The sequence below is a fragment of the Vigna radiata genome, chromosome 7, assembly GCF_000741045.1.
Source record: "Vigna radiata var. radiata cultivar VC1973A chromosome 7, Vradiata_ver6, whole genome shotgun sequence".
Lineage (NCBI taxonomy): Eukaryota > Viridiplantae > Streptophyta > Magnoliopsida > Fabales > Fabaceae > Vigna > Vigna radiata.
In genome coordinates this window covers 51,524,047-51,539,287 of record NC_028357.1, presented here as the reverse complement: position 1 = coordinate 51,539,287, position 15,241 = coordinate 51,524,047, and the positions used below count along the sequence as shown (strand labels likewise).

General features: G+C 29.4%; 3 protein-coding genes across 3 annotated transcripts in view; all 3 read left to right on the top strand.

Annotated features, from left to right (window-relative positions):
* The first annotated feature begins 1,809 nt into the window (after window positions 1–1,809).
* On the top strand, window positions 1,810–3,407 carry LOC106765415 (nudix hydrolase 17, mitochondrial). The gene is made up of 5 exons (XM_014650029.2): window positions 1,810–2,052; window positions 2,317–2,422; window positions 2,541–2,624; window positions 2,719–2,847; window positions 2,978–3,407. Exons 1-5 carry the CDS (start codon window positions 1,979–1,981, stop codon window positions 3,104–3,106), a joined length of 522 nt encoding a protein of 173 aa, XP_014505515.1. The 5' UTR covers window positions 1,810–1,978; the 3' UTR covers window positions 3,107–3,407.
* Window positions 3,408–9,513: 6,106 nt separating this feature from the next.
* Window positions 9,514–12,725, top strand: LOC106766593 (putative calcium-transporting ATPase 13, plasma membrane-type). Its single transcript, XM_014651312.2, has one exon. The coding sequence runs from the start codon at window positions 9,659–9,661 to the stop codon at window positions 12,644–12,646; it is 2,988 nt and encodes a 995-aa protein (XP_014506798.2). The 5' UTR covers window positions 9,514–9,658; the 3' UTR covers window positions 12,647–12,725.
* Window positions 12,726–13,938: 1,213 nt separating this feature from the next.
* The window catches only part of LOC106765414 (two-component response regulator ARR11), a 3,453-nt gene continuing 2,150 nt past the window's right edge, over window positions 13,939–15,241 (top strand). Inside the window, exon 1 of the mRNA XM_022784209.1 lies at window positions 13,939–14,086. The gene's annotated coding sequence lies outside the window, so the exon portion shown is untranslated. The remainder of the gene's footprint in view (window positions 14,087–15,241) is intronic.

Genomic DNA, 15,241 nt, shown 5'->3' with positions numbered 1-15,241 from the left:
CAAAGTTTTATAAAGCTTGTTTACACGTGTTTGTCAATTTTCACAATCATTTTTTAAAGTCATATATTTTAGCTTTTGGTTGTTAAGACACTTAACGTCTTGGAACAGCTTTCGCCACCTAACTGATACACTGATAACTACCATTTCAATAAGTCGGGTGTACTAAACATATATAATATAACATTCATAGTTTTTGCATTTTCTCTCTCACTTATCTTGTTTTTTCATTACATCTCTTACAATTCAAATTACCAAAATTTACTTTTCATTTCTCATTTCATTATTTAAATTATAATCTTTAAATCTATGTATTACTCTCTTTTTTTCTTTCTAAATAGACATACTGTTGTTATATAAAAATTTAATTAAAAAATAAAATAGAAAATGAAAAGAAAACATGGGACATACGGATTTCCTTTTTTTCATACATTTATTTACTATCATTTCAATTTATTCCACTTTACCTTTCAAGTTTTTTTTTTTCAAATTCTCTCTCTCTGTTTTTTTTTTCTCAGGTTTTCTTTTAAATTTAAGTTATCAACACGTGTTACCATTTTTCTTTATGTTGCTTTACCATACTTATTTTTCTTAAAGTCTTAAAGTACTATTTTGTATTGATCGTTTTTCTTGTAGAATGTACTTTCATTTGTAGTTCCTTTACACTTCTTAGATTAAAATTATTAATTTTCATTTGATATTCAAACCTCAATTGATTTTCAAGATTTGTTCATTTTGCATTTCAATATATCAACTTCGCAAATCATTGATAATATTCATCAGGACAATGATATTTTGACAACTCTTTTTTAATAACTTTTTTACAACAGGACATGTGTCATCATTTGATTGGTATGTCTAAATTTATGTTTAAAAAAATATTTGAAACGGACCAATCATAAACGGCTACATATGTGTTATCAAAAAGTTGTCAAAAAAAAGTTGTTAAAGAAACTTTTTTCTATTCATCAAGTTGTCATTGGAAAGATATGTTTTACAAACATATTCAACATCTCAAAATCATCCTTCTAATTAAACTCAATTGCTCAAGAAACCATATTTTACTCTTTTTAAACAAGTTTTAGTCATATTTTTAGTTGTTTGTTTCTTTAAAATCCAGCTAGATATTCGTTCCTGTTTACAAACACTATTTAATTAATTTATTTTTAAATTTCTTTAAAAAAATTAAAACCAAGAACCAAAAAAATAAAATTAAGATATCAACGCATACATTCAATCGAAATTTAAAAATTTATAATTCTTTTTTAAATTAATAATATAAAATACTTATTTTTTTCGTTCTCTTAAACAAAATTCATTTTGGAAGTAAAATATATATAAAAAAATAAAAAATAAAAAACAGTGAAATGCTGACTACGATTGTTCAATTATGATAGCAGAGAGTCAGAAGCCATAGATGTAGCATAAACGTGTGTTTCTAAAGTCAACTTCATAATCACCAATCTCCGTGTCGACTCTAATGTGAAGACTGTGTTACTATAAAAAAACAATAAAGAAACTTCAATAAGTAGTAATATTCTTTTTTGCTAGCTAATCTCATCACACCATATACATATATCATAGCAGCAGCAGCAACTTAAAAAAATAATTTTGACTTCATTTCCATTAACAACTTTTCCATATTATTCTATTCTTATATTATATTACTATATTATTATAATAATATATTCCTTTTGGTTGAAGATAGCACAGATGAGGGTCGAGGAAGGAGACAATCACGCGTTTCATGCGATTGCTTACAATTAAACACCAAAATTTCTCAACCTTTATTCTATATATAGCTTCTCCTTCTTGTCACTCTTCATCTCCACCTATTATTCTCTTACGTCTCCAACCAATCATATATATATATATATATATACAGATCGATAATCAAATATCCATTATTTTCATTCCTTTCTTCTTTCTTTCTTTTTCCTTCAACCTCAAAGTTTACTCCTCAAATCCATCAATTTCGAACATGGCCTGCTTGGTATCTCGCTCGGGAAGGGAATTGCAGAGGTACAACAACATGGGTGGCCGCCAAGTTGTTGGGTGAGTTTGGTTTTTGTTTCTAGTACTGTGTCCTGTCGCGTCTGCCAAAAATGTTTGCTTTTATTGTTCACGTGGGTTAATTCGTTTTCTATAAAAGTTGCTGGATCGGTAGGTCCATGGTGGCGCACTTTCTTTTTGGATCTTCCCGTTTTTGTTTTGGCATTGAAAAGGGTCGGAAATTCGGAATAGATCCAAGTTCATTAATTACTCCATGTTTTTGTTTGTTTGTTTCGGTGTACTTGACTGGGTTTTTATAATGTGCAGGTGCATACCTTATAGATATAAAGAAGACGTAGATGGTAACATGAGTGACGAATTGGAAGTACTGGTCGTTAGTTCTCAGAAAGGTCAAGGATTAATGTTCCCTAAGGTATTATTATTATTATTATTATTATTCATCGTTATTGGTCGATTAATTAATTAATTTAGTGTAACATTCATTAATTAGTTAATTAATTATGGCATTTATCTGATAATTAATATCACAGGGAGGATGGGAACTTGATGAATCTGTAGAAGAAGCAGCTTGTAGGGAATCTCTTGAAGAAGCAGGAGTATTGGGAATTATTGAGGTATGTAGAATTGTCTAAAATGTTACGCATTTTGGAATTTTTTATGATTTGGTTGGTATTGAGACTTTAATATAATTTTGTTATTCACGTGCAGCATGAATTGGGGCAGTGGTATTTCATAAGCAAAAGACATGGCATATACTATGAAGGACACATGTTTCCCATGTTTGTCAAGGAACAGCTTGACACGTGGCCGGAGAAACATTTACGGAGAAGAATTTGGGTATGTTTATGCTCTATATATACCTATGTTGTAATTGATTATTATTATTATTATTATTATTATTTTTTTTTAAATTATATACATATTTTCAATATTTTTCTAATTTTTTTTGTGTGGTTACCTTTTGTAGATGAGTGTTGGTGAAGCTAGAGAAGTTTGTCAGCATTGGTGGATGAAGGAGGCATTGGATATATTGGTTGAAAGAATAATGGTGTCTTCAGAACAAGGAAAAAGAGATATGGTTTTGGATGTTCTTTAGGTTTTTAAAGAGTTTAATTACTGTAGGGTAGGCTAGAATGTCAATATTTTGTATCTTTATAAATTGAGAGTTATAGAAAATTGTAGAGAAAATAGAGCTGCAACTTTAACGTTACACATTTAAACAAGCACTCACTTCCAAGAGTTAAATAGTTCTTTTGTTATATGTTTTTTTTATTAAATGTATACTCCATAATTTATAATGCACTTAGGTGTCAATCCTGTCAAGTACAAACCCTCCTTCCAACCACCTCTTATTTTGTTTTAATCGTTTCACTTAATTATATACTTCTTTTCTTCAACTTTATCATCATCATAAAGCATCTTACTTATATATTTATATACTTTCATAATAATAATAATAATAATAATAATAATAATAATAATAAGTATTTGAACTTTCAATAAGTTTAAAATACGTTTATCTCAATTAAATCTATATAATAAACTTAATATGTAACTTTGGAATAATAAAACATATATATTTATAAAACCAAACATATTTAAAGAAAACATATACATACAAAAACTCAAACATATAACATAATATATATATATATATATATATATATATATATATATATATATATATATATATATATATATATATATATATATATATATAAACCATAATTGCTAACGTTGCCAACTTGAAACTAGCGGTTACAAATAATCGCAATAAAGCTTTATACAAAACCATTAATTTTTATTATATCATATTACTTATCAATCTAATCTATTCGAAAATAGACTAAAACGACTAAATTATACATAAAAATATTGAGACTTCTCACAGGATGAAATTAGATTCACATCTTAAACTCATTAGAGCATTACAATGTAGGTTGAGTTAGTTATTTTAATTTAATAATGTCCCATAATACTCTACATAAATATTCATTCTAACATTGATATGATGGATTAACCTAATTTTGTAATTCAGTAAATATTGATACTTCAAATATTTTTTTATTTGTTTATTTCATTTATAACATTTTTTCAGTAGCATGGCATATTTTTTTCTCAAATATAACTGGTGGTTAAACACAAAGTCATTCATTTTAATAGTAAAATTGATTAAAGAATAATACACTTAGCTTTAATAAAAAAAAAAATTATTGGTATCTTCATCAGCATATTATTTCATCAATTCGTGTTATTACAACAAACGTATATCGATCTTGCCTTGAATCATTGCAGATCAGTACCAAAAATTAGGGAGAAATCATTAATCTTCTATCTATTTTAAACAAATAACATTCATACTTAGTTAAATATATCATAAAAAAATATTAAATAATTAAAAAATGTTTACCAGTATCAATGCACTATTTAAAATGTAAAAGAAAAAAGTGCAGTAACTCAAAATTGGTCAGACATATGGTCAATCTCAGTAACCATAATGCGAATTGTATGCTTTTCTGATTTAATATTACAAATTGAAAATACTATTTAAGTGAATAAATGAGTAAGTAATGCTTGTTTTATAGTGAAATAGTTTTATACAAATAAAATAATAATTTGAGAATATGAATAATTGAGACGTGAGACTATAAATGAAATATTTAAAAGTTGAAATTAATTAGTACGTATGGAAGGTGGAGAATTTGGTCAGAAAGTGGAAAAAGAAGATTCCCTGTGCTAGTGCGTGTGGACCGTACATAAATTCTTGGTTTGGTCCAACGGTTTTTTCTACTTCCGATCAAACCAAAGGCTGAAACTTCTTGCGCACATGCTACAGACTCTGATCGGAAAATCAGACGACGGAATTTTCAGGTCAAAATATTTCAGTTTTGTTTCTAATAGGACTTCTTTATGGTAGCAAAACTGTGGATTTAATTATTGTTTGGACCCACATTAATATGATCATTATTTTAACACATTTATCACGTTTTTTCTCCTGACGTCAATATTATCTTTTTCTTTTTTTCCTTATTCTGTACAAAATTATAATAATATTTAATCAGTGTGAAAAGATAGGGACATCAAGCTTAATTAATTAATCTATTTTCTATTCCTTTATTTGGTTTATAAAGTCTACGTATTTTTTTGCAGGCAATTAATTTTGTTTTTATATGTTATTTTGTACAATTTAAGATAATAAAGATAAGGTAGTTTATGTATTAAATTATCTATGATATATTTATTATCTTTTTTATAATTTAAAAACAAAAGTTCTACATAGTGCTTTGCTTTGTATATAGACACTGTAAGAAAAATATAACGTAGAGTCAGTTCAAAAACAACGCAAATAAAGAAAAATTATAGTGCTAAAAAAAATTATTGTATTAATATTGCGTTGCATAAATAAAGGATATTAAATATGAAAAATCAAGTTATTAACGTTTGCTTTAGATATAGACACTGATAAAATCACTAGTTGATATTAAATGTTACCCTAATTTATTACTGATTTTTTAAATTTATTTTCAATTAAACCATTTTACTTATTGTCAATCCAATACTAATGCGTTTTTATTTAAAATTTTATTTACTGTAGCATATAAGATTTTAATATTAATTTAATTTGTGTCAATTGGAGAAATGCTAATGAAAGTAATTTTAAAAAAAGTTGTTCCTACATTTTCATTTTCAACAAAATAAAGCAAATGTACTAAACAAAGAGGATGAATGTAAAGAAAAAGACGAATATAAATTAATGAAATAAGTCTGAACCAAACAAATAAAGAGAATTGAAGAGAAAAGTTTAGATAAAAAGGATGAACATTAATGAAAGAAATAAATGAATGTTAACAAAGAAGATAAAAGTGAGAGAAAAATTGTAAATAAAGAAATTTTTTATATTTAAATTTAATTATTTGAATTAAAAATAATTTACGAATCTTATCCCAATAAACTTAACCAACATTAACTTAAATAAATAATAAAGTAAATCAAATTAATATTGACATAAATAAATAAATATAAATATTAAAATAAATAAAATTAACATTAAACAAACCGACAATAAATTTATTTATTTTTTAATACTTATGTTAGTCAGTCAAATTAAAACTAATATAACGTTAGCATAAATATTTATATTTATTAAAAAAGCTTAAAAATAGTTAATATAATCTTATAATTAATTTAATAAACTCTATTAGCATTTAACATCGAATGTATTCTATTGACATCTACTAAATTGATGTAATCCAACATTAACAATGATATTGAGTCATTCGCAATATAAATTTGCAAGATTTAGTTATTAAACAATGACTTTGAATTTAGTTATATCAGTATCTTATGATATCAGTATTGATGCCTCATAATTTTTATTTTTTTTAGTTTTTTAAATTTTAGTTGAACACTGCCACACCTTTTGTTTCAGTCTAAAAATTATGATAATACATAGTGTTTACATTTTTCTTAAATATCACAAATTTTTTATATAAAAGAATATTTTTCAGAGCAAGTTTATAAAATACTTGCAAAACACATTGTTTATTATTCATTGTTATTTTAGAAACGTGTATATATATATATATATATAATTTTCTCACATGATATTTTGTTTTTGTTCACAATACATAATATATTGCAATTACATATTGATTAATAGAAAGGTTGTTGATTATATATAACTCGTGATCTTCACATAAAGTCTTAATGTCGTCTACGAAAGTTGGCTTTGAAGTATTGATAAAAACCAACCGTCCAACTTTTTCCATCATCACATGTTCCTTTCATATCATATTTACATGATTTGTTACAATAGTTTAAATTTATCTTTCTGGAAAAATAAAATTAAAATAAATAAATTTGATTGAAAATCTCATATAGAATATAGTAATAAAGTGAGTTTATAATATATAAATAGATATTATTTTATTTTATAAATCAATTTTGTTAAATTCATTTCTTAACATAGTATTAATTATAATTTAAAATATATCATAATAAAATTTATTATTTATCAATTTATATTGTTTCACTCATTTTATTTTATTAAAAATCGATTTTATAGAATTGAATTAAACTTAAAATCTATTTTTTAATAAATTTAAATGTAGAAATAATTTTATAATTAAGTTTGATATTATTCTCATAATTGAACCGATCACAAATTCGTAAAGACACATTATAAAGGTTTGACTATGCAAAGATGCAGCTCAGGACATTGTTAATAAATTGATAACTTTCTTACTATGTGTCTCTCGTTGTGTTAAAAGTTAAATTTTCTTCTATATTTATAGTCAATTACTTTTTGGAGCTTGTGAAGACAATGTGTACAGCTGTATTTTTCTTTATTACTTAAACATGATTAAATATTCCCCGTTAGAAAGAAAATAATGTTAAATAATTCTTATAGCTAATCGTAAAATCCTATTAAAAAAAAGGATAATGATATTTAGATAACATTTTTTTGACAACATTTGAATATTGATTACGTGTCAATCTGTGATTGGTCGTAAATTACTCCATAATAGTGTTTATAATTATTATTATTAATTATGAAGTAATTTACAACCAATCATAGATTGACACGTAATCAATGTTCAAATGTTGTCAAAAAAATGTTGTTTAAATATCATTATCCTAAAAGAAACTAAAACATTTTAAAAACCTATAATAAGTCATTTTCATAGTAAAAAAACTCATTACTTAGTTTAAGCGAAAAGTAATATATGCAGCCAAGATTCCCTTGGTTCTTTCATATTCTTTTATCTTATTTTATTTTGAATTTCATGACTCTTAAAGAATTTAATACCATAAATGTTAATATCCTAAAAAAAATTGATTGCCTAGAAAATATATGTCAATGTTAATACCATTTTTTTTTTCATTTCCTAAGTTTAGCATGTCGAACATGGAAATCTGAGAGTTCTGAATAGTCTACAAACATCAAATATATGAATATCCCTTCAAACATAAATTTTATATAATCATATATTCAAACCTCAAACACTTTGATTAAGCAATATGAACTTTTTAAGGTTGAAAAAACCATTTCCCTTAAATTTCACAAAAAGGGAGTGACCAATACTTCAATACATATATTTTTTTAATGATAACCAGTTTTCTATTTGCTTTATTATCCTTACACACAATAAGTAATCGATTGTCTTTTCTAATTTGTAAAATCACAGTATTTTCCAATAATATATAAAATTATTTTTTAAAAAACATAATGTAATTACTTAAATCATTACTTAATTGTAATGTAATTAGTTTTTCAACTGTAGTTTATGATTTCAGTTAGTTATATATACTAAGGGAAGGGAAAGCTTGCATAATTTATCTCTACTCCTTTTTTTCTATTTTTTTTTTTAAATTTAGTTAAATAATTTTTTATTATGTATATTATTAAAATTCTAACTAAGTTATATGACGTTTTGAAAAATATTTTACAAACTAAAAATATACTATAACGTTATAAATAACTATTTTAATTTGAGTAATACGTGTATATTTGACCATTTAGATCAATACCTACCTGATTACATTTCTTGAATACAAATTTATCAGTCAAAGAATAAGGCATATTTATCTTTTGGGGAAGGTTCAACATTGCACTAATAATTATATTGATTGCTCAATTATTTGATTACATAATTTTCTTATGAACTTTCACCTTTTATAATTAATACTGTTGTTACTATAGACTGGATTAAAGAAGTTCTATTTGAAATCATCGCTATAACAAGTTTTCAATTTTAAAAAACAAAGAGATTTCTGTTTTATATTAACTATTTTAATTATTTATTGGTGTACTTATATTTCATTTATTCTTAAAACGTCATATGTTTGTAACTCTTTATTTAAAATAAGTATATGAATATTTTTTTTATAAGTTCAAATCAATATCTTATAATATTTTAAATCTTTTGCAATTTTAAATATACCCACGTTACATGCTAAAACTTTTATTTAAAAGTCATGAAAGTAAGTTGTAAAATGGACAAAAATATTCAGATTTTGTCTTAGAAGCAAAGAAACGCGTAAATTTAAAAGATATAGTAACGAATGTTGTTGCATTTATAGAGAAATTTTGTTGGAAATTGAATAATTTCTCAATCACACTTTCCTAGTAAGGACGAGGAAAAAACAAGGAAGACGAGAGAGAAATTTCAAATACCAAACTTAAAAAAAAAATAGTGTATTTGCGTATTCATTTTATAAATTCCACATTATATTTTCTAATTAAAAAGTGCATTAATTAAAAGTAATAATTTTTAATATTTTTAGTAACATACTCTCTTTGTACATTTAATAATATTCTTTCTTATTTTTTATTATTTTTTTTAAATACAAAAAGTTTATACTTTTAACTATTATCAAATCAATGTAAAAGTAATTAATGTAGGAAGAATAAGTTCTGCTACGAAACATGGCAGAAGCAACCCAGAAAATTGAGTTCATCTGGGAGATGTCTCACACTATTTATGTTGTGTTTTTGGTTCGTTTTCATCACATCACATCAAACATTCTCAGTACTCTGCTTGACCTTATCAGTTCCAAAAAATTATTTTTGTTGTTTCAACTCCAAGTCTTCACACAATCAATTTGTTTTTGTTTTATTTTTGTTTGTTCTTGACCATATCCTATCATGTTGAGACCACACGGTACGTACCCCATCGCATGCAAGAAAAAGTGGCGAATGGCTTTCACCGCCATTTCCTTTGTCAAGCTCCTTCACCATCTCTCCAAGAAAGCTCTTCACATGAAGCCTCCAACCCTCTTCCGTTCCTTCTCCTACCTTGTCATTGATGTTGCTCCTCCACACGTGTCTTCCCCAAGTCGCAAACTTTCCAATGTTGATCCCAAAGAACTCGGTCAAATGGTAGGGGACAAGAGACTCGATTCTCTCACCCAATTTGGGGACGTCAAAGAACTCGCTGCACTTCTTGAAACCGATCTCAAGCGTGGTATAAGTGACGGCGACGATGATATTAATCGCCGAAAACGTGTTTTCGGTGCCAACGTGTTTACTAGGCCTCCTTCCAGAGGTTTTCTTTCCTTTGTTCTTGAAGCTTTCAAGGATTCCACTATCATCATCCTTTTGTTTTGTGCTGTGCTTTCCCTTGGCTTTGGAATAAAGCAAAATGGGTGGAAGGAGGGGTGGTACGACGGAGGAAGCGTCATATTGGCGGTTATTCTCGTTATTGGTGTGTCTTCCGTGAGTAACTTCAATCAATCTAGACAATTCAAGAAACTTTCTGCGAAGAGTGGCAACATAGGAGTTGAAGTGGTACGAGGTGGTCGACGCCAGAGCGTGTCGATCTCTGAGGTGGTGGTGGGTGACATTGTGCACTTGAAGATTGGCGATCAGGTTCCCGCGGATGGGTTGTTTTTGGAGGGACATTCGTTGAAGGTGGACGAATCCAGCATGTCGGGGGAGAGTGATCACGTGAATGTGAACGCTGACGCAAACCCTTTCTTGTTATCTGGCACAAAGGTCGCTGATGGTTTTGCACGCATGCTTGTAACTTCTGTGGGTATGAACACCGCATGGGGTGCGATGATAGGCTCGATCACGAGAGAGCTTGATGAGGAGACACCTTTGCAAGTGCGTCTTAAGAAATTGACTTCAGCTATTGGCAAGGTTGGTTTGTTTGTGGCTGCACTTGTTTTGGTGGTGTCTATGATGAGATACTTCACCGGAAATACTAGAGATGATCTTGGGAACCGGGAATTTGTAGGGAGAAAGACAAAGTTTGATGATGTCATGAATGCGGTTGTGGGGATTGTTGCTGCGGCTGTGACGATTGTGGTGGTGGCCATTCCAGAAGGGTTGCCATTGGCTGTTACGCTGACTTTGGCTTATTCCATGAAGAAAATGATGAGGGATAATGCCATGGTTAGGAGAATCTCTGCTTGTGAGACAATGGGGTCGGCAACAACGATCTGCACTGATAAAACTGGTACTCTTACAATGAATGAGATGAAGGTGAGTGAGGTTAGGGTGGGAAAAAAGCTAATAGCAGAAGGTGAGAAATTGGCCCCGAGTTTAGTCCAATTATTGAAGGAAGGAATTGGGCTGAATACCACTGGAAGTGTTTACCAGCCCCAAGAAATTTCTCTGCCTGAAATTTCAGGTAGTCCTACTGAGAAAGCGTTGCTTTCTTGGGCGGTGATGGATCTGGGGATGGACATTGATGAAGTGAAGCAGCACTGTGAGATAATTCACGTGGAGACATTTAACTCTGAGAAGAAGCGAAGTGGGATTCTGATGAGGGAGAAGAAAGGAAGCAACAGGGTGCATACGCACTGGAAAGGTGCTGCTGAGATGATATTGGCAATGTGTTCAAATTACTATGAGAACACAGGGGAAATCATGATCATGGGTGATGAAGAACGAGCACAAATTGGGAACATTGTGAAGAGCATGGCTACCAAAAGTTTGCGATGCATTGCCTTTGCCAAGAAGAGTTCCAACGGGAATGAACACATTGAAAAGCTTGAAGAGTCTGAGCTAACATTGTTGGGGATACTTGGACTGAGAGACCCTTGTAGGCCAGGAGTCAAAGCAGCAGTTGAATCCTGCAAGAAAGCTGGAGTGAAGATCAAGATGATCACTGGAGATAATGTGCACACAGCGAGGGCCATAGCCTCAGAATGCGGGATTCTCGAGCCTAATGAAGAATTCAATGAAGAAGCAGTAGTGGAAGGCTTTCAGTTCAGAAATTACTCAGCTGAGGAGAGAATGGATAAAATTGATAGAATCAGAGTGATGGCGAGGTCATCTCCATTTGACAAGCTTTTGATGGTTCAATGTTTGAAGCATAAGGGTGAGGTGGTGGCAGTTACAGGTGATGGCACAAACGATGCACCTGCCCTGAAGGAAGCAGATATTGGACTTTCCATGGGAATAGAAGGCACTGAAGTGGCAAAGGAGAGCTCAGACATTGTTATCCTTGATGACAATTTCTCTTCTGTGGTCACAGTACTACGATGGGGAAGATGTGTGTACATAAACATCCAAAGGTTCATTCAGTTTCAGCTCACAGTTAACATTGCTGCACTTGTAATAAACTTTGTGGCAGCAGTTTCTTCTGGTAAAGTGCCTCTTAATGCTGTGCAGCTCTTGTGGGTTAACCTGATCATGGATACTCTTGGAGCCTTGGCCTTGGCCACTGAGGAACCGACCAATGATCTCATGAAGATGCCACCTGTGGGGAGAGTTGAGCCACTTATAAGTAAAGCTATGTGGAGGAACCTCATTTCACAGGCATTATATCAAGTGTTTGTGTTACTGATTTTGCAATTCAAAGGAAGATCAATCTTTGAAGTGAATGAGAAGGTGAAAAACACTATTATTTTCAACATTTTTGTCCTCTGCCAGGTTTTTAATGAGTTCAATGCAAGGAAGCTGGAGAAAAAGAACATCTTTGAAGGGCTTGGTAAAAACAAGCTGTTCATAGTAATTGTGGGCCTGACTGTGGTTCTTCAGGTTGTGTTGGTTGAGCTTCTGAAGAAGTTTGCGGACACTGAGAGATTGAGTTGGGGCCAATGGGGTGTTTGTGTTGCCATTGGAGCTTTGTCTTGGCCAATTGGCCTGCTTGTGAAGTGTGTCTCTGTCGGTCCCAGCAAATAAGCTTCACAAGACTATCATTCATGGAAGATCTTTTACTTTGCTTTCATTACTTTTTCTTTCGCATTGCACACTGTGGTGACCTTTTATATTTGACATGTTCTCTTCCAATTGAAAGACCCTCTGTTTTTACATGTCATGATACATAATATAAGAAAAATAAAATTTTAACACCATCTTTTTTTTACACCATTCTGACACCGCACACGTGTCAAAATATGATTGGACGATTTTAAATTAAAAAATAAACTTTGGTTTTTCTTTTCCAAATATACTTCTGCCTCAATTTTTTTTAATTTGAAATCGTCCAATCACATTTTGACACGTGTACAGTATCAAAATAGTGTCAAAAAATAGTGTTAAAATATCATTATCCATAATATAACATATGGCATCATTCTTCTAAGCTTTATCCATGATGTGGTCCTGGATTCCCCCATGTTTGCCTGGGGTTTAGTTTTGGGTTGATACTTTCACATCTCTTTTTTTTTCTTCTTTTCTAAACAAACTAAAGCTTTGACTACAGGTTCATTTGACAATAATTATTGAAGAGAGCTTTTTGTATTCCATTCATCTTTTATTTTTCCTATCACTGAAACTGAATGGAGTTGTTTGAGTCGCACATAAAATAGTAGAATCTAGTTAACACAAAGTGGGTTGCTTATTAAGCGAACACGTTGAAGCATTTCCAATGAAATTATATTAAAATAAATTAAATATTTAATTAATTATAAATAATATATATATTTTAAAAATATTTGTAACCGGATATCGAAAACTTTACACATGTTAACCGGTCTCGAAAATCATTTAACAAATATTTTTAATTTTTGTTTTTAAATTTAAAATTTAATATTAATCTAGTTTAATTTAAAATTTTGATATTGTTTAATATATATTTATACTTTAATAATTATTAAAATATTATTTCTATTATTATAATTCTTATATTAAAATATTAAAAATAAAAATATTTAAAAAAGTAACAATAATAATAAAAAAGACTAATAAAATAATAATAATAATAATAATAATATAAAATCTGATTAATTATATTAAATTTAATTAGAATAATAAATCATATTACGTATTCATTAAACTTTAAACAAAAAAATTTAATAAAAATAATAATAATAATATATAATAATGTTTAATATATTAAATTAAATTAAATAATTTTAAACTTTAGGTAAAAAATTTAATAATTTATTAAACGGTTGTTAATATTAAAATCCGTTAAAAATGTTAAGAATTTTGATATCGGGTGGAGAATTTTTTTAAGAAAGAGAAAAAAAAAATTGTTAACATTAGTCAGGGATTTTTGAAAAAATTGAACCGTGCCACCGTCTTTCGGTGGATCTCGACAGCAGCATACGTACCAGTTCTCGGGCGAGGCGGCGGCGATCCAGTGCAGAAGAGGAGAATCGGGGTTCCTCCAACGAGGTCAGTGTTCATTACAACTACTTGAGAATTAGATGAATCTATTATGTCATATATACCTTCTATTTATAACTGAGTCACAATCATTGGAAATACCTTCGATTTCATGGCATCTTTCACCAAATTAAAGTTAATGTCTGCTGTTTTATTTAAAGTTATGGTGAGATGGAATTAATGGAAATCGAAATTTCACGTGGTTAAGACCAACATGATTCTGATTGAGACGCTCACAGAATAATTGAGACAAATTCTTGATGCCTTTTTTATTCTCTGTATACCAGCGGTTACATTAGGGTTTGCTAGGGCTAGAAACCCAGAAGGCGTGCCTCTCTTCATATTGGCTCTGATGATTGATTTATCTTTCTTGCACAACGAATATCTCAAATTACATGTAACACTCCAATCACTTAAGAACAACAACAACAAAAAATTAACAGAGAGATAGTCGAAAGTACTTGAAACAATAGTGGCTTTTGAATCTTCTTTTGGTGTTTTGATTGATTTACGTGGGGGAAAGAAAGTTTGGTATGTCGGATAAAGATGTGGAGTATGTATAAATGATGATGGAGTGGATGTGTTAGAGTAATAGAGTGAGTAGTTGGTTAAACTTTGCAACTCAACCTGCTTTAGGAATTTTTCCAAAATTGAAAATACTTTTAAGTTTGCCAAGCTAATAATAAGTAGATTAGTACTGAGTTCTAAAACTAACTTTTTCATTTTAAATTTAGTGGGCTTAATGAGAGATTGAGGGTAAGTGTTCCCAACATGGATCCTTTGCTAAGCACGCAGCTGCTTCTTGTGGATCTCAGTGTCTTATGAGATTCACATCCTGTTGGTTCTTCGTCACCTCCGAAACATATATTGAAATTCATGATCCACTGTTTTCTAATGAGTATTAGAAGTTACTTAATATTCTTGGGCTTACCTCCCATGGCTTTCTAGGATGAAAAATTCAATATCACAAGCTTTTTTCCATTCATGACAAATCAGTTCTGCAAAAACAATTTTGCAATTTTGCACATGTTACGCTGTATATCATCATAACAACATACATAATAAATGATACAAAATCTATATATATATATATATATATATATATATATATATATATATATATATATATAACGTTTACTGCTAGAGAACAATAATCAGCCAAAT

What these genes read in the sequence shown, in the direction of transcription:
- LOC106765415 (XM_014650029.2), top strand. Translation starts at nt 1,979, where the DNA reads ATGGCCTGCTTGGTATCTCGCTCGGGAAGGGAATTGCAGAGGTACAAC. An exon ending in AAGGATTAATGTTCCCTAAG is followed by an intron (nt 2,423 to 2,540) that starts GTATTATTATTA and finishes TTAATATCACAG; the next exon opens with GGAGGATGGGAACTTGATGA. An exon ending in ATTTACGGAGAAGAATTTGG is followed by an intron (nt 2,848 to 2,977) that starts GTATGTTTATGC and finishes TACCTTTTGTAG; the next exon opens with ATGAGTGTTGGTGAAGCTAG.
- LOC106766593 (XM_014651312.2), top strand. Translation starts at nt 9,659, where the DNA reads ATGTTGAGACCACACGGTACGTACCCCATCGCATGCAAGAAAAAGTGG.